Source organism: Gadus macrocephalus, chromosome 20 (genome assembly GCF_031168955.1).
Source record: "Gadus macrocephalus chromosome 20, ASM3116895v1".
Classification (NCBI taxonomy): domain Eukaryota; kingdom Metazoa; phylum Chordata; class Actinopteri; order Gadiformes; family Gadidae; genus Gadus; species Gadus macrocephalus.
Genome location: NC_082401.1, coordinates 19525557 through 19544260, shown reverse-complemented (window position 1 = coordinate 19544260; position 18704 = coordinate 19525557). Strand labels below are relative to the sequence as shown.

Genomic DNA, 18704 nt, shown 5'->3' with positions numbered 1-18704 from the left:
AAAACGGCTAATAAAACGCTTGAGGTGGCGTTTTGAAAAGAGAAAATGTACATTGTTTTAGTACATGATATAAAGATAATTATGAGCCTTTGATTGAAATCAAGAAATTTTTTGCGGAGAAACATTCCTGCTTCCCAACTTGTATTGGAGTGAACGAGGATATCTACTTCTGGGCCCCTTGAATTGAGGGACCCGTCCACAGCCCGCTAAAACCATAGACATGGCTAAAACGACTGCAATACCAGGTTTGGCCGCCGAGCACTGGTGGATTGCGGAAGTATGCACTGTTCCTGGGGGCTTCACACTTCCGTGTATGGTGAAACGGTCTTGATAAACAAAAGTAGAAGATATACTTCCGTTTCATTATTTTGGACTTCAATGTAAAAGCTCAAATTTTACGACAAAATGTAGCTGATTAACCTCGGAACGAATAAACCGATGGAGATTTTGTGGGAATTGATATAAGTATACAAGTATCCCACAAATTGCTTGAACTATTTATTTCATTCCATTGTTTCGTTGATATGCATTATTGAAAAGTTTCAAGCATATGGATTTAATGCAATATCCACAAACAGTTCAAAATGGTACCATGAAATGTCTTGTTTATTGTATTAACCAGTTCATTTCTCTTTTGCGAAAGTCACCAAAAGCTTCCAGTCAGCCAAGAGCTTCCATGGAAACTTTCTACCCATGTTAAATAGATTTAGTTGGCAGTTCCTTTTCTGCCCATTCTTTTTTAAACTTGTGGAAGCACTTTGCAGTACTGGGAGACACCATTTCTAACGGCAATGGAGCGAGATTCTAAAAATATCAAAAGATGCCCAAAGCAAATACCTTTAACCCATAGTTGTGTTTTATCAAATTAAAAAAAGTCAGTTTCATTGACCACAAATTGAGCAGAAATATTTTGCATACAAATCTTTAAATAGTTTAACCACATTAAGAAAAATACATTTGTTAATTTTTTTTATTAGTGAAGCCACAAGTTTTGCACATTATCCAAACAGAATACCTGAAATGTTGATATTTCAACCCTTTCGGGTTAAAACAAGAGAAAAGGACAACCTAACAAGAGTGAAAAGTTTGGGTTAGGTGACCTATAGTTCAAAGATGTCCCTGGTCAGGTAGACTAAATGAAAGTGTATTCCCAATTGCTCCAGGACATTTGTGTAATTTACTTGTGAGCTCTCCCTCAAGCCTAGAGAGACATCAGTGTTGAACCACCAACTGAAAGAGGGTATTTGCCATTAGTATGAGTGACAACATTTCATGGCTATTAATTTAGTTCATTATATTTAGCCGATTTGAATAGACTTTTCTAGCAGGTGAGGCTGTCAAAGAGGCTGTCAAAGTTCACTCATTCACACAAGGTTTATTGAGAACTATGATTACTGATATTACCATTTTCGAATCAAGCGATTTATTGGAATAATTGTCTTTGTCACCCTGTAGTCATGCCATCAAATCTGTTGGGCAAAGTACCGCTACTGATTAATCCAGTAGACTCACCAGTCAAGTCCCCCTAGTTAGAAAATGGAAGAAACCCAGTTAGTCATGTTAATTATTCTGTTGTTACAAATGAAGACTAATACTTTCCACATATTGCGATCCAAGTTACTGGCTGCAGTCTTGGATTTTATAGTTCTATATGAATAGATTCAATTTACTAAACTATTAATCATGCTTCAGAAGAATTAACCTTTCTTGGATGGCAGATCTACCACAAGCCTCCATTGCCACAACCTCCAGATGGCTTACGACCTACGGCAACTCCTCGACTACTGCAAGCCAACAAATTGGCTCTTGCACACCAGACATGCTCCAATACACAAGTCAGCTAATGGCCTACAAGGAAATGCTGAAGCTAGTGTTAGTGATGGCGATAGAAATGGACAAGCTTGCGTGTACAAATATGCAACTAGAATTGCAAGGTTCACAACCCAGTTGCATAAGTGGTCACAACCGTTGGATTGTAAGCAAAGGTAAAAAAAAAAAAATAGAAACTTCCCACAAACTAGTCAACATGGTCAATTGAAAGCCTGTACAAAACGACCCTGGAATAGTCAAATGCAGCTTTACTGCGGATGAATTAAGCCAAATTGCATAAACATCCAATGGTAAAAAGTATACAAATGCAATCAAGGTTGCACTCACACTAGGCCATCTGGCCGTGACCGTCACAACTGTGGCCTGGCCACGGTAGGCTCTTGTACATACGCCATCACGTCGCTAGCATCCAAACAATTCTACCAAACCTTCACCAACTAGTGAAAAATGGAACAAAACTTTAGCACACACCCAGTGACTAATCACCTTGTCCATGGGTGTTCCAACGTGGTTTACCAGAGGGCCTTGTGGACTTAAAGTAAGCCACACATTTGACAGAGACAGCACGGAATGACGTTAAACTAAGCTAATCTACAGGGTGCTAGTGCAATTACATGAGCATTTTGCACAATATTTGTACTCCAATGCTACGTAAAGCAGGCTTCTTCAGAAACCCGTAGCCTGCTACATTGAAGGGCAACTGTAACAAATCCTGACCAAGACCGAAAGATGGCTCTGGAAGCCACTACGGCCCACGCAGCAGATTACTGCGTGGACCGTGGTGGCTTCCAGATCAACCCTTCGGTGGACCATTCATACACATGTATTCCGAGGATGTTTTGAAGACACTGGAGTCCCATGGCACTAGATTCCTTTGAAGACTAAGTTGGTATGGGGGGGCCCAAAGGGGGCCCCCCCATAGATCTTGTCAGTCATCTAACACCTGTTAAGAAAAACACACACATCACAAGATACAAATCAGCAAAGCTAGGTTAACAAACAGCGGCGACATGCATGTCAAGGTGCAAAGAGCAGGGATACTGATGGCTTGTGTCCGAGGAGACAGCCCAAAAACGTCAACATTTAATAAAAGAAAATAACTTTTACTCACTGCGGTGGTCTGTTTCGAAGTGCCATGTTGGTAGCAATATTTGTCTGGGCTGTTCAGTCAAATGCCCACAAAAACAAACACGCAACAACGCATACTTTCAGTTTGTATAAAGTGACAATAGTGATCTGCAATCTAGATCAAAAACTTTCAACCCTCACTAAACTCAACCTCGATTGACACAGGCCGATGCGAAAAGTAAACCAAACCCTTTGTGTTCACCTTTAATATAGGGGTGCGTGACAGGTGATCTCAATTAAGAGCTAATCAGAAAGAACACACTGATTGGCCATGAGTGAGACGTTCAAAACGAGGACGAGGATTTAACGGAATTGTTACCATTCAAATTCAAATTTCTTTATTATTGGATAGGGTATGATATCAATGATTTGGGCTTTGAGTAGGCCTATATTTCTTAAATATATTTCTTACATTTTTTCACCCCTTCGCCTTTTGAATATGAAATCTATAATCTCAGCCTCTCTATAATTTGCCCAACACATATTTTATTGTTCAAATAACATCCCATCCTTATTTTGCCATTCATATTGAATCTTTACTGTCTTTCATTGTACAACACAATCATCTAATAATTATTCATACCGCTCTTCCATCTCCTTGGCTGCATTAAGACGAGGCTCGGGTCAGAGCAAAGATCGGGATCCACACATGATAAGGGATAAAGTTATTTATTAGAATAAAGTAAGTATCATGAAATCTGTAAAGGGATTAGTGTAGCGTATGGAAGATTAGAAAATGTGCGATTATATGGTTTGGACAGAAAACCAGTACCAAAATCACAAGGACAGACCGAGCCAGAACGGAGGAAACTTACCCAGACAGACAAAACAAATACTGGGAACAACAAACCATCTTTACGATGTTGGAAATACCCAAACAAAATGCAACAAACCAAACCTGAACAGCAAACCAACATATGTGACCAACCAACTGAACTACTGACCAAACACACAATTCTTTCGACTAGCCTATGTATATGGGCAGTGGAAAGTGTGCTGTGGGGATGTTGAATAGTGTTAACATAAAACAAAACATGGAACCAATCCAAAGGTCCAAAACCTTAAGGAACCACCCTAAAGAGAACCCAAGAGGGACCCGTCCACACTGGTGGATTGCGGAAGTATGCACTGTTCCTGGGGGCTTCACACTTCCGTGTATGGTGAAACGGTCTTGATAAACAAAAGTTGTAGACGATATACTTCCGTTTCATTATTTTGGACTTCAATGTAAAAGCTCAAATTGTATGACGAAATGTAGCTGATAAACCCCGGAATGTATAAACCGATGGAGATTTTGTGGGAATACAACACGCTAGAATTATGATAATATTTATTGTTTGAAGGCGGAGAGAAGCTGTTAATAATGATAATCAATCATCATAATTAAGGGTTTACAATTTTTTACTTTGGAGTCTTAATGTATTTGTCATATTTGTGTTACCTGATTGCAGTTCAATGGACACAACATTTGTGGGAATACGTTTGAGCTTTTAATTTTGAAACCATCATATACCGGAAGTCCTATATATACTGCGGAGTAGATGTTAGCTGTATGTTCTCGGTTAGCGTCAGTAACTTTGACTTGGTTTTAAAGATTAATGTAACTAGTCAGTGGGGTTAAAGATACAGAAAGAGACAACATATTCTACAAATATGCGTTGGTTTGAAGGCTCCATTCCTGCTGCCATTGCCTCCGCCAAACAACAGAGTTTGGTGTTTGTCGTTGTGATCACAGGTATGTTTCTAGATGTTCTAGCTAGCTATAGTGTCCAGCGCAGCACACAGATTAACGATGTTTACCAGCTGTCACCCTTTAATACACAAACACTTTAAAGAAATGACAACTGGTGTGCTATTGTTGCTTGCGTTATAGAATATAAGACATATCAACGAGTTCCCAAGCTATGCGTTTGCTTCCGATGACTACACTGTTACACAGAGCAGTGTCATCCAGAAATGAAAGGAACGAAACTTTAAATATCAATGGAGTTTGGCTTTAGAGTCATGGTCCTGCAATTTCTTGGCTTATATCCCCGGTAGACCCGTGCATGACCTGTACATCCACGTCATGAACGGGGCGACCCTCTATTATGTAGTTGGATTTGACCATTTCCGATCTTTCATTAACCAGCTTTTTCCACACACGAACAATAATATCAGCCAGCAATAATACCATCGGCATTCATCCGACCCTCTCATTTCTATCCGTCTGTAAACATACAATCTCAAAAATGCAATGCCATATAATTGTGGTGGTCTAACCTTAGTGGAGTTGGTATGGAGACAATATGATAACACAATTGCTTCTCGGAATTCCTCACACCTCCAAAAGGCGAAGATGAGCAGTCCGCGCAGTTGCAATCGAGCTGGGAGGAAGACAAAGTGTCAGAAGCGGCACATAATTGCTGTGTGGCAATAAAAGTGGATGCAAAGAGGTATGGAAGTACATGTGAAAGAATCACATGAAGACTTGCTGCATGCAGTCTCCAGTGAATACTTCCTTCAGGACTGTTAACTGAATGTAAATTAGCACTTCAGGATGAGTAGAGTATGCACATTTGCCTCATGAGGTATAAAGAGCGGTTGATATTGTAATAGACAGTAAAACCCACAAGCATTACAATGCTGTATATTTCTGAGAAAAGATTAACGTTTCAACATTCAGAATGTATTGACACTAGTTGTTTGATTGTTTTTATGTGTTCAAAGTATTTGACCAATACAGCAGTTAAATCTGAATATAACTTGAACAAAAATGTATGCAACTTTGGACTTTCTGACTCTGCTTTGTCTTTTGCAGTGAGACATGCACACAATTCTCCCAGATCTGTATCCTTCTGTTGGGTTACCCAACCAGAATTCTATTGCTAATAATGCTTCCCCCAGAGAGCAGGCATGCCAGGCCTGCTCCTGGTATGTCAGATGGGTGACGCAACATGATCGCTTATAATCCTAAAAGTGTATTCATCTATGCGTCTATCAACTTGTGTTTCAATTTGACACAAAAAAAGAGAAGCTTCCACTGCCCCACACACTAGTGTAGTTCAAACCCTTCTAATGGTGAGCTCTGATGCAAGGTTGTGCCTTAACATCATTGAAGACCCTGTGGTGTGCGTACCATCAAGCTTCTTCATCGGGGAGAACGGGATTCCTCTGGAGGTCGTCGCTGGCAGTGTGTCTGCAGAGGAACTCCTCAAGAGGATTACCAAAGTCCAACAGGTAAGGGGAGTTGCAAAGGTAGCAAAATATAGAAAATATACTATCCTGGTGCTGGTTGGGACGAAAACACCCATCATCATTGACAAAGAGAGGTCGCATATCTTGATCATTTGTCTCTACTATGACTTGCTTTTTGTTCAGAGATGTTTATGGCACACTAATCAAGCCCGAATTTGCCTTCAACTGTGCATTAATTCCCCGCCTCGGTCTCTTCTGTCAGATGCACCTTGAGCAGATTAGCAGCGGTGGAGCGGCAATGCCAGAAGTTCCCATGGAGACCACAATGTCCGCCTGCGTAGTGCCAGAACCCATCCTGGCACCTGCAGCAGCAGAAGACCCTGCTGCTTCTCCTCCAGAGGCTGGGAGGAGCACACCCCTGCCATCTAATGCCACAGCCGCAGGCCCTTCAAAAGGTCAGTGACGAGGGGAACACAAACATCTGGGGCAGGGAGAGCCAGCTTACTACAGCTCCAGGAGTAGCGAAAGCCATCCCCAATGAGTGGCATTTATCTCTGTGGTCACTTTTCATTATATAGTGTTGGATTAAAGCGTGAAGCTGCCTCCAGTGTATTTCTCTTCCTATTTTTCCCGGAGTGGACATTTAAAAGGACATACTTGACGGATAATGTTATATTTCCTACACATTTAAAAAATATTTGTGTCTCTGTAGCGTACCCCATGCTCAGTGTGTTGTAAAACATAGAAACTCCACATCAAGGAAAGCCTTAATGCTATTCAGTAAGCTTAAAAGCCCCACTCTGGAGTAGACTTATTCTTTTTTGTTTTATTGATCTATTCAATTCTTTTCCCAACCTTTTTCAACCATGCTGCACCATCAATGCGATTTGTCTTTGATACATTGCCGATTTTACCCTCCGCATTTGTGTGGATAAACTCACTTCATTCTGCCCAGAACCTCTCTCAAGGCAAGCGGGAGGAGCCGGCTCCCATTCGGAGGCAGCCGCCCCCGGGGAGGAGAAGAGTTCATCGTCAGACGAGGCCGCGCACAGCTCTCAGCCCCAGGAGAACCTCGACACAAAGGTGGACAGGTAGGACTGTGGACACGTGCATACGCTCATGCTCTCAGACAACGGCTGCACTGTGGAGCCCATCGGTAAAATGTATGTATGAACTGTGGCGGATTACGATTTAAAGCTGCTGTTGGTAAGATTGGATGAGGGTTACAAAGACGGAGAACAGTATTTGTTTATAAACTAACCCCCTGTCCTGCCCCCTCCCTCCCAACGTCAGTGGGAAGACGGGGCTCAACTGTGATGACTTTATGCACTCATGATTTACAGGCAAAATAGATGTCCTCAATCAGGGAGAAGAGGCCCTGGTTGGTAAGAGATGCCCTGGTTGGTAAGAGATGAACTGGGATTGGTCAAAATGTAAATGGTCTAATAAGGCAGGTGCAACCGCATTTCCCTCATTTCACAGGAGGAGCATTTCACTCTAATAGCTGACGGATGCAATCAAATGATTGTTTTAATCCTCGCAAACTACAGTAGAAAGCTTTGTGTGTTGTGTTTCTACTGCTCAGGTTGACAAAGAAACTGGAGGACAGACGAGAGCAGAAAAAGAAGGGAGAGGAAGAGGTACGCGTTTTGTCATTTTATTTACTGTGCAAGTATTGACAAACCTTTTCTGTTGGCCAAGACGAGTACCCCTCTGACATGTCATACGTTTATGAGCACCCTTTATAACCGTCAAACTAGTCACAATCCCTTATCACAATATTGTTGAACCTAAACTAAATAGCAATACATTTATGACACTTCGAGAGACTGTATAGTTCATATTTGTAACGTGGATATGATCATTCTTATTTTCACCGAACTTTTTACAGAAAGTAAAGCTTTATTTTCCTAACCCTTGTATTCGGTAGTTAAGGTTCATACTGATATGCTCACCATGCAAAGCGAGGGCCAGGACAAGGAAGGGGACGAGGTGAGCGGGTGCGGTGTGGTCACGTGACGGCCGCGAGCGTTGTGTCCCCCAGGAGGAGGTCCGTAGGGAGATGGAGCGGAGGAAGCAGGGCAAGGAGATGCTGGACTTCAAGAAGCAGCAGGAGGACGACAAGACCCGCCGCATCATGGACGAGAGGAACAGGGAGAAGGCGGAGGAGAAGGCCGCCAGGGACCGCGTGAAGCAGCAGATCGCCTTGGTAACACACACACACACACACACACACACACACACACACACACACACACACACACACACACACACACACACACACACACACACACACACACACTCTTTTTCTCTCACTCGCTTCCATACTCTTTGTTACCTATGGTGTAGGCCGACCAATAAGCGCGGCTATTGCACATTTGACAGACAATATAACGGTGACTTTGGGTTGCAAGTTCTATTTTTAAAGTCTTACTAGTTATTTTTGGACAAAATGAACTCTTTCTCACCTTGCCGGTTGTCACGGCAGAAGCCCCCTCTCGGTTCGGGTCTTGACGCAGCATAAGCTCGGGGTCATTCATGCGCGTTGTCCACAGGACCGGGCAGACAGAGCGGCCCGCTACGCCAAGAACCAGGAGGAGGTGGAGGCCGCCAGGCAGGCGGCGCTGCAGGCCAGGCAGGTGGAGCAGGAGGCGAAGAAGGATGCTGCAGTCCGGGAGCGGAGGTGAGCCTCTGGGGTTCTCATTAAATGTGCTGCAAGTTTTTGGTCCTTTACACTAGCATGACCTCTGTTTAATTCACGTCAATGGACAACACGGCACAAAGTGCACAGATTTATCCGTTTGCGCAAGTCCAGTTATTTAAATCGTTTAATTGTTGAAATGAGAAGAAAGTGTAAGTTCCTTCAATTTGTGTGCGTGTTCGTTCACAGTGCCGTAGCGAGGATACAGTTCCGTCTGCCGGACGGCTCCTTCTTCACCAATCAGTTTCCTGCAGAGAGCCTGCTGCGAGACGCCCGGGAGTTTGCGGTCCAGGTCAGAGGGCCAATCCGGCACACAGCCCACCTATGCAAAATGAAAGCTTGCAAGAACTCTCGTAGAGCATTCAACTGTTTTCGAAATTTTGCCAGGTCACCGTTTAGACGGGACAAAAAATATATAGTATTGGTTCTTGGTTATATTAGTTTGGTTCTGTTGTATTTGTTCATCTGAAGGCCAAACAGTTTTCTACGTCATGTGTCGCCGTGGTCACACCTTCGAATTGCCTGAATTGTGACCGAACAGAAGTAATCTGCTCCTCGTCCAGTCCAGTCATCAGTGAGGGTGTTGGACAGCTGAAAAACAGGGCGCTGTAACGCATATAAACAGCTCGACACCGTTTCTCCTTTACCGACGGTGGAGGGAACCACACATCTAGTTAAATTGTCTTCCATTTGTATCTTACCCTGTATGCTGGCCTTGGGCAAAGTGTCCCTGGCAGCACACAGTGTTCTGGCTCATCCAATAAACCCTCCTAATTCCCCAAAACAGTGCATCTGACATGCACCAACAACCTTCACCGCCATTTAAATAAATAATAATGTGGTTGTTCACTGCATTCCTCACCGGGATAAGGCATAGTTCCTTCTTAAGGGCAAGTCCTCAGCTCATAATAAGAAGGGCGGCCGTGAGGAGACATGCTACCTAGTGGTTTATTGTTCTGGGTCGAGGCCTCCTTAAAGAGTTGTCCTGCAGCCGCCTCACTGTTCATGTCGCGTGGGCGGCGCTCCAGCACCCGTCGGTGGCCTCTTTTGACACGCTTCCCCTTCGTTTTGTTTCTCCTCAGGAGACGGGCCATCGCTACGGTAACTTCTCCATGGCGACCATGTTCCCGCGCCGCGAGTTCACCAGCGAGGACCTCAACAAGAGCCTGCTGGAGCTGGAGCTGGCCCCCAGTGCCTCTGTAGTGCTGCTCCCAGTGAGTGCACCACCACCACCACCATCTTATACCAATCCACGTGAACGGTTCAGTTGTATCTTGGTGCAGCATTTGTCTTATTCGTTTTTTTTCCTTCGTGGAATTGTCGTCAGGTCACATGTTTGTGCCCAGCTTGTCACATGGCCAGGCCCTCAGGAACCTCCCATTATTGATCCTCAATGCTGTTTAGATCCCACTGAGTCACGAGTGTGAAGTCGATTGTGTACACACACACACACACACACACACACACACACACACCCCCCCTAGCAGTTTTGTTATGATCAGGCCCCTGAGGCCGGTTGTAACTCCAGGTGTGAACAAAATAAGGTGTACGGAATTTCCCAGCACGCAAAAGGGGCATAATGACTCCTCTCAAAGCCGAACTGTGTCAGACAAAATAAACACTGCGTGTTTGTTTTCGACTTGGCACGGCTTGTGACATGGCCGTCATCTCCGACCACACTCTAGGATGCATGGGAGTTGCCCCGGCGAACTCGATAACGACAACCGTGTCGGCGTACGCATGGTCCATTTCACCAACCACCTTTTGTGTCGCACGCATGTCTGTGGTACAGGGACGCTCCAGCCGGGGTTGCTTCCCTCTAGAGCTGGTCATCTGAGACCCAGGGTATATCGCTGGCACGTGTCTTGGTGTGGCTCCTCTGAAAGGTCCTGGCAGTGAACGTGTCGCCCCGCTGTGTCTCGCCCCAACCGTGTAGCAGTCGAGCAGAGCGTCCAACACGGTGCGCCAGGCCCAAGGAGGCGGCTTCTGGGCCATCCTGGAACACATCCTCTCCCCACTGCTGGCCGTCTGGAGGTACATCAGCGGCCTCATCGCCCCAAGCCCACCCCCTCCGGCCGGGGAGGCCACCGGCAGTGGGCCCGCCCAGCCTGGTGCCTCCGGGGGCCAACCAAACAGGTGAGCGGAGGGGCATTCAGGCATACACCTCCTTAAGACTTTTTCCCAAGTGGTGGTGATCTTTCCCGATGGAAAGTTTCTTAAATACACAATGCGATGAGCGTTCTTGTCTTGTTGAGGTTCAGAATTTCGACCAAGAGTGAAGAATTGACTAAACCTGAAAAATGTAGAACTATGTTGCACATCACATGATTCTCACCTTCAGATATGGCCTGCCTGCACAGGCCACTTAGTGGCTATAAGTATTTATTTCTTTATTTTCTTGCTTTCTGGCGTTTCCATGCCTGATGTACTTCAACACATTGCACAAGGCAGAGGATGTTGGTCGTTAATTAACCATGAAGTTCTCTGCCTATCGCCACCCAATGTTATGTTCTGCAGACCAAAACGCTGATGATTATCTTATACCCCTATTGATTCTGTGTCAATCTAGCATCCTCTTAGGTACATTTCACTCTATCGAATCGCCCCTATACAAATGAGTAACTTGAACGGGATAACAAAATGATTTTCTCGATGGAAAGTAAAATGGCATAACAAATATTCTAAAATACGATTCTGCACTGAGAGCTGTCGGTGGTTGGATCATGTTTTGGTAATACACTGGCCAACCACAGGATGGTGCTGTCGGGTTGTATTTGTATTCTTGACTCATGTTCGTTATCATAGTAGCTTCTTTAGAACGAACCCTAGAATCTCACACGTTTGTCATCAATTGAATTATCTAAAGCTAACATTGTTAATTTCAGATTAAGTTGGATCTTATGAATAGAAAGGTGCTAGGGGAGATTTGAGATTTGTAAAGAGACATAAATACTACCACAAAAAAGCTCCTACATTTCCCCGCCATTGAGAAGTACCAATAGTTGCTGTCATTTCCATCCAATGAGTCTTGAATGATTGATCTTAACTCTTAACCTACAGCACCTTTTTACTAAATAATCCATTCATTCCGTCACACAGAGAAACCCTTCGCAAGCGCACACATGAGAAGCGGCAAGAGGAGTTCAAGAAAGACGGCAAAATCTACAGACTACGGACACAGGAGGACAGCGAGGACGACACAAACACCTGGAACGGCAACTCCACCCAGCAGATGTAGTGCCCCCCCAGCTGCTTCTACCTGTCTCTTATCCCCCCCCCCCCCGTCCTCTGTATTCCTGTATCCCCCCCCCTCCCCCCCCCAAGTAACGAGGCGTGGGAGGTCTGTCAAGTGCGCGACTGACTTTTTAATGCATTCTGCTGAATTCTAGGGCTATGTTTATGCAGGTTTTGGCCGTTATGCTCTTTCCTGTTCATGACTGCTCCCGCTTGTCGCCTGCATGGGTAGATAATAATCTAGCTAGACCTCCTTTGGGCTTGGGGTGTGTGTCTGTCTGTATGAGTGAGCGAGTTATGGGGCGAGACAGCGGGGGTCTTATTATATAATAACGGTGAGTTTCTGGAGGTCTTCAGTGGCCAGTAACTCGTAAAGAAGATACTAGTTTGCAGCCGAAGGAAGAGTGATGTGTGTTATTTAATATAGCAGTAACCCTCAGATGTATAAAATGCTCTAAATTAAACTGCGTGAGGGGTTCTGAATGCGTTGTCTCTGTAGCTGTTGGTTTTCTACCACAAATTTTGCCGGACATCATGGTGCAGTACGGGCAGAACGTTGTTTCTACAAATTAAAAAACGATGGACGACCACTGTATGGCTCTGATTTAGCCCTGAGGAAAACAAAGTGCCCTGTTTTTTCAATGAACTCCGAGTCATGTCGTTCTTTTAAGATGCATACGCACAGCTTATTTCTCCATATCCAAGATGCAGGAAGAAAGATAAAATCAATACAAATAATCTTGAAAGGAATCAATTCAAAATACATGAATCAAAGAATGAACTATGCCTTTAAAATGCATGTATCTAAACACAGCATTACCTGGATGTTTTGTCTCAAATCGTAGATTCTTCTTTAGATTTTAATTATAGCAGTTGTATTGTATTTTTCAAGATATGTTCCTGTTGATTTAAATTGGTTCACTTTCTGTATATCCTAATGTAATGTTGCAATTTAAATGCCTCAGATTAAGTTAGATCACACCACAATAAACATGAAAGCAAGAGCATTTATTGGTTTCAGCTAAAATATTAAATTTTTGGCAGAAATGTTGAGTTTGCAAATTGTGGTCTACTTATTGTATTTTAGTGTGACGTGGTTTATCCCAAGCCACAGCCAGGAGGGGGTCAAGCTCAGTCTATAGCCTACATAACAAACTGACAAAGCATTCAGAGAAGACAGTCAGTCTTCAATTCATGGGGTAGGATACATTACGTATATATGAGATGACACTTCACCCTTTAACTAGCTACATTCTGGACTCCCTCGCATTAAAAGGCTGGGAGTGAGTTAAACAAACAATATCTGGATTCATGATACTAATCTAAAAATGCTACTTTGGTGCACATACCATCCGATTAATTGTCAGTGGCCCCCCCACCCACAGCGTTGAGAATTAATGGAGGACAATGGGGTAGGTTGATGGCATGTACTGAGAAAATGAGGATGTTAGCCATAATCATGTCTGTGACATTGCACACAGTAGCAAAACCTGCACATAAAAACTTGTTATAAAGATTAGAAAAAATTAACCCTAATATATTTTTACTAACATTGGCCTCAACGATCAATACATATAACAGATCGCAATAAAGTATATGACTATTCACTTGATTCAACCTCATTACTAGTTGCTACTAAATTCTACACACTTGACCTTTAAACTTGCGATATGTAAATAATGTTAATAAATATCAAATTACTCACTGGCCACAAGATGGCGCTGTGGTCGTATTCCTATCCTTGTGGAAAAAATGAAGATGAGAGTCGGATGATGATAATAAAGCCATCAGTCTAGTAATTATCCTCATATAGGCATTATGGTTCAAATCACGGTTTATAAAAAAGTAATTACCCACAGATATCTACTTTGTCAAGAAAGCCGAGGTGGTTGAGTTCTTTCACAAGAAATGTTCTGATGGCGGCTCATACTAGCAGGTCAGGCCATGCCAATAGGCATATTATGGTCCATCCTTTTATTACTGCAAATACACACCGAAACGGTTATTTGGTATTCCCACTTGTATTTTTGTACTGTAAACAGCCCAAGAGCTAGGCCATTTCCCCCAATGCCCAACCTATTTGATAGATAATAACGTCCTTAGTAAAATTGGTCCTAGAGACAATGAAGTTGTGATCAGAACGGACTAGAGGGTTTTCGCAGATGGTACTCACATATTTTGTACTTTCATCCAAGGGTGGCAAAGCATTAGGAGATGTAGAGCTTCCAAGAAACAAACCGGGAAACCCTGGACATTGTCCATTTTCTTGTATAAACTCATGGCTTAGAAATTGAAGCAAAACTAATGTCAAATATAGGCCCCATGTGTAGTTGACAAATGGACACAGAGGTATATAGCATGCTCGATCTAGAGCTTGATCATGAAGAGCACACATCAACATATTTGGGACCAATAGTTTCAGGCGAATTATGAGTATGCTATGTGCAGATAGATTAGCTAGCTAGAACACTATTAATACCAGATATATTGCAATGATTGGAACTCATCTTCCGTTGAATCGAAACCGCGACTAGGATTCCTACACCTTTTATCGCAGGTAAATCCACCAGAAAGCCTTCTATAAGACTTCAGAACACACAAGGTTTTTAATAACATCCTTTGGTTGCCAATGAGCTTTTTTCCCAGATGTCACAATTCATTTTATGACATCGGCCATGATGAGTGTTGGATGGTGAACAGTTGACTGGAGTTTTGACTGGACTAAAGAATAATCAGTGACTATGGGTTGGCATCTTCATCCAGCTGGATCTTTCTCCTAAGTGGCCCACCGAAGTATAATTGGTTTAAGAGAACAACATTAATTCCTCCCCCACTTTCAGCTTGCACAGTAGGCCTACAAGTGCAGGCCAGGGCAGATTACAATGGAGTAGGCGGGCAGCCTATCCACGAGGCAAAGTAGATAAGTCAAAATTTCAGATTTTATTTGTATTTTCCCTTTGAGGGCGACCAGCGTCTACCTAAAGGTGGCGCCCTAGGCGACCACCTATTTGCAAGGGGTCGGCAACCTTCACTATCAAAAGAGCCATTTCTAGTTCCTTCCACCAAATAAAATGTGTCTGGAGCCACAAAACCTATTCGACCCCTAAAATGAAGATAACACAGCATCTAACGTTTTATATTTATTTATACTACATAGCCTATAAAATAACCAATAGTTTGTTGCATTTATGAAATGTGTTTGCATAGGATGTGACGTTTACTTTAGTTAACAAAAGTTTACTTTTTTTTTTTCACACTTTATTTTTCTATTTTTGTGTCACAGTATCACCTTGATCTCCAATATGACGTGTTCCCTTTGAAAATAAGTAGTTAATTTTATTTTTTTTTCCTCGACGCTACTTGGAGCCGCTGCAGAGGTTGAACAGACGCAGGTTTCCGACCCCTATGCCTTTGGCCTGCCCTAAACATGTAGGCTATATCGGCCGTGGTTGAGCACCGTGAGTTTCATTACCATCATGTACCATTTCGCCTGCATATTTCTGTCAGCATGTGTAACTCGGCAAGTGCTCGCAAGCATACCGATATTATAGACCGATGGAGACGGGAAGGGGGGCGCAGATAGAGGTTAGGCAAGCCTCAGACGATCGACGACGTTGGACCTTCTGCAGGTCACGGGGTGGCGAAAGAAGGGAAGGTGGCCTGCTTAGGAAAGTGCTCTGGGACATAGCGACCTTGCAATTTATCGGCCGTTGTCAAATTGCAGCGTCTATCTTATTGTGCTTGGAGATGTTCCCTCCACACGCACTGGGTTTTGTGTTTAGGGCTACTTACCGATGAAGCCCAAAATATGTCCGTATCGCCATTAAATCAACGGAAATCAGCGGATATTAAAATATCCGCTTTAAAAATGACTTGACGGTGCACAAACGGCTTAATGTGTTGTCCGGTGTCCTATGGTGAAGTGGAAGAATAGAATAGAATAAGCGGCAGTCTGAATGGATGACCATAACCAAACAACCCATGGGTCATTTACCAGAGGAATTTCCCCGTCGCTCAATTGCACCGGGTTGACGCGTAGCCGCGTGACCCTCCAGATGTTAACCTAATTACGCATTAATAATCTCCCGCTCTGGGTGGAATAATGCCTTCGCTTCTCGGGCGGACACGAGCCCGTGCCTCGAGGGGAGCAGCTCATTTGATCCGTTTTCACCACTTTCTGCCTAGCGCCGTCTCCTCCGGGCTCTGCGCGAGGGCCACGGGCTGCTGGATTTCCTTGTGCCAAATTGCTTTGACGGTATTGGAGACAAAAATATTACCATGGAGGGCAGCTCGCCGTTTCACGAGATTAGGCTGGTGGGAGGTTAATGTAGCAGCCAAATAACCCCATAAAACGGAAATTGAGATGAATTGTGCACTGTAACGACTAATTTAGGCAAGACCCTCATATTGGCATACGAATGCACACATCTTTAGAAAACCAAGCACTTGGCATATCTGCCGACATTCAGCGGGTAATATTTCGTTGTGTTGATGAAAATACATTTTAATCGCAGATAAACATCAAACATTTGCACTTGATTTTGACAAATATAGCTGGAACTCTCGCGAGAGACTTTTGGAAAGGCCTTCCTGGTCTGGGAAAAAACACATAATTTGGTGTAAACATTTATTGGTTTTCAAACTGAAATAAAAATGACTTGCACCAGCATTGAAGAGCCTTTCAGAATCCACATTTTCTTTGAGCGAAACAAAATGAACAAAAGAAAGTGAGATATCTATATTTATAGACATCTATAGCTATACATAGCTATAGATAAATATATCTATAGATATATATATATTCTGTTGTATAAATGTGCAAATGTTTTTATTTTCCAGTGACCCAGTAGGTTTAATGCAAGACCTTCTGATGACAGATTTGACACTATTGGCCTTGTACTGGGGAAAGACGAGATAGGTGGATGGGAAAGTTTTGAAAGCGGAGGTTTGCCAAGATAAAACATTGGGTGGTGGAGTGTTTTCTTTCCCTATGTGTTGAACTTTGTTTCATTAAATTAAAAACCAGGGCAAGGAAGAAAACCAAAAAGCCATCGTCATTCTCACCTGTGCCTGTGACCAACACGTATAATGTTGCCTGTGATTGGATTCTTCAGCTACTATATAAATTATTTACAATAAACGGGTCTTTTACATACACAGACAGGTGTCTTCCTTTGCGTGTGTGTCTATGTGGAGAGTAAAGCAGTAGACTCGGGAAAGAAGGCACGACAGTAGACCCATTGTGTAGCAGAGGGAGGGGTGTGTGTGTGTGTGTGTGTGTGTGTGTGTGTGTGTGTGTGTGTGTGTGTGTGTGTGTGTGTGTGTGTGTGTGTGTGTGTGTGTGTGTGTGTGTGTGTGTGTGTGTGTGTGTGTGGCGTTGTTCTGACCACAAGAGTCTGGGCGTTATTGTGATGTATGAGTGAGGGTCGTACTTGGATACCCTGCCCCCTTCCCCACACACACCTGTGGGTTTGGGCTTGGGGAGATGGGAAGGCTTTGGTGGAGCTTAGCTTAGAGAGAGAGCGAGAGCAGAGTGTAAGAGAGGCAGCAGAGACACTCCAGAACAGGACAGGCTTTTCACAGGCACCGCCATTGAACCGAGCATCAGCTCAAATTCAAAAATATAATTTTATAAAGCAACAAAAACAAAAACAATTTTTAAAAAGGAAAACAAAGGAGAGGGGGAAATAAAACCAGACTTGCCTTTTGATATGTTCGATTTCTTTCTTCGACAAGGGCAGAAAGCGATTTCAATTAGAAATATATTAACGGCATGTTTTGGGGGTTTTGGGGGGCTGAGGCAGGGGCCCGGGGAACAGAATATTGGTGCATTTTCAGCTGTGTTTTTCATGTCCACCGATTTTTTGCGCAGATCTACAAAGACAAAACATTCCCCAAAAAAGAGTCTACAAATCAAGTGTAAAAACAAACCCGTCCTACGACAAACCAACGAGGAGCGCAAGGGATGCTGGGAGGACCACCGCGGAGCCGGGCTACCGGTGTGGGGGGGGGGGGGCGCGACATGGGCCGAGGGGTGGCGGGAGGGGGAGGGGGCGCGACTGTCCTTAAAAAGGTTTGTTTGTTTGTTTGTTTTTAAAGCCAGAGGTCTGATGATGGTCGCTGCCGTTCCGCTGCAACAACAACAACAACCACCACCACCACCACCACAGCGCCCCCCCTGTGTTTGGGGGCCGGTCCACCCCGGACCGACGACAGCTGGGCCAGGAGCCCTGCTCGTAGCGAGTCTGAGTGCGGGGGACTTGCGGGAGACGTGAGGGGTGGATTTATGTTGGTCACCACCGGCCCCTTTGCCGACATTCCTGGTGGTGGCGGTGGTGGTGGTGGCGGTGGTGGCGATGGGCGGGGCCTAGGGGGTCCTGGGGGTCCCCCTCGCTCCGGCACCCACCTGGTGTTCGCGGCAGCTCGGTCACCTCCAGGACGCGCCGGCTCACTGCAGGAGGCGAGAGAAGAGGGCCACATTCATCAGGGCCACACAGAAAACAGGGCCGCCATCTTTCAATGCAAATTTTCCGTTTGTCCTCAATGATCGTCCATCCTCGGGGCGTCTGAGGGACGCCGGGTAACAAGGTGAGCTTTACGGATGATCGCGCTTGGGATTTGATCATTATGCCCC

General features: G+C 44.2%; 2 protein-coding genes and 1 long non-coding RNA gene across 9 annotated transcripts in view; 1 reads left to right on the top strand and 2 right to left on the bottom strand.

Annotated features, from left to right (window-relative positions):
• Positions 1-4420: 4420 nt before the first annotated feature.
• Positions 4421-12716, top strand: ubxn4 (UBX domain protein 4). Its single transcript, XM_060039624.1, has 13 exons — positions 4421-4693; positions 5291-5393; positions 5759-5787; positions 6059-6177; positions 6398-6590; positions 7091-7226; positions 7721-7775; positions 8180-8344; positions 8691-8818; positions 9026-9128; positions 9919-10050; positions 10773-10972; positions 11936-12716. The coding sequence occupies exons 1-13, from the start codon at positions 4612-4614 to the stop codon at positions 12072-12074; spliced, it is 1584 nt and encodes a 527-aa protein (XP_059895607.1). The 5' UTR covers positions 4421-4611; the 3' UTR covers positions 12075-12716.
• LOC132448395 (uncharacterized) lies at positions 8855-9919 on the bottom strand. Its single transcript, XR_009523352.1, has 2 exons — positions 9348-9919; positions 8855-9158 (listed from the first exon to the last, which is right to left on the bottom strand). It is a non-coding gene; the product is annotated as an uncharacterized LOC132448395 (long non-coding RNA).
• Positions 12717-16683: 3967 nt separating the features above from the next.
• Positions 16684-18704, bottom strand: part of LOC132448391 (R3H domain-containing protein 1-like) — a 53996-nt gene continuing 51975 nt past the window's right edge. For all 7 annotated transcript variants that reach the window (XM_060039616.1, XM_060039618.1, XM_060039620.1 and 4 more), the window contains one exon: positions 16684-18521. In XM_060039616.1, the coding sequence (XP_059895599.1) occupies positions 18519-18521 (3 nt within the window). In that variant the 3' untranslated portion in view covers positions 16684-18518. The remainder of the gene's footprint in view (positions 18522-18704) is intronic.

Coding starts and splice junctions, on each gene's coding strand:
- ubxn4 (XM_060039624.1), top strand. CDS start 4,612: ATGCGTTGGTTTGAAGGCTCCATTCCTGCTGCCATTGCCTCCGCCAAA. Junction 7,776..8,179: donor AAAAGAAGGGAGAGGAAGAG/GTACGCGTTTTG, acceptor TGTGTCCCCCAG/GAGGAGGTCCGTAGGGAGAT. Junction 9,129..9,918: donor CCCGGGAGTTTGCGGTCCAG/GTCAGAGGGCCA, acceptor GTTTCTCCTCAG/GAGACGGGCCATCGCTACGG.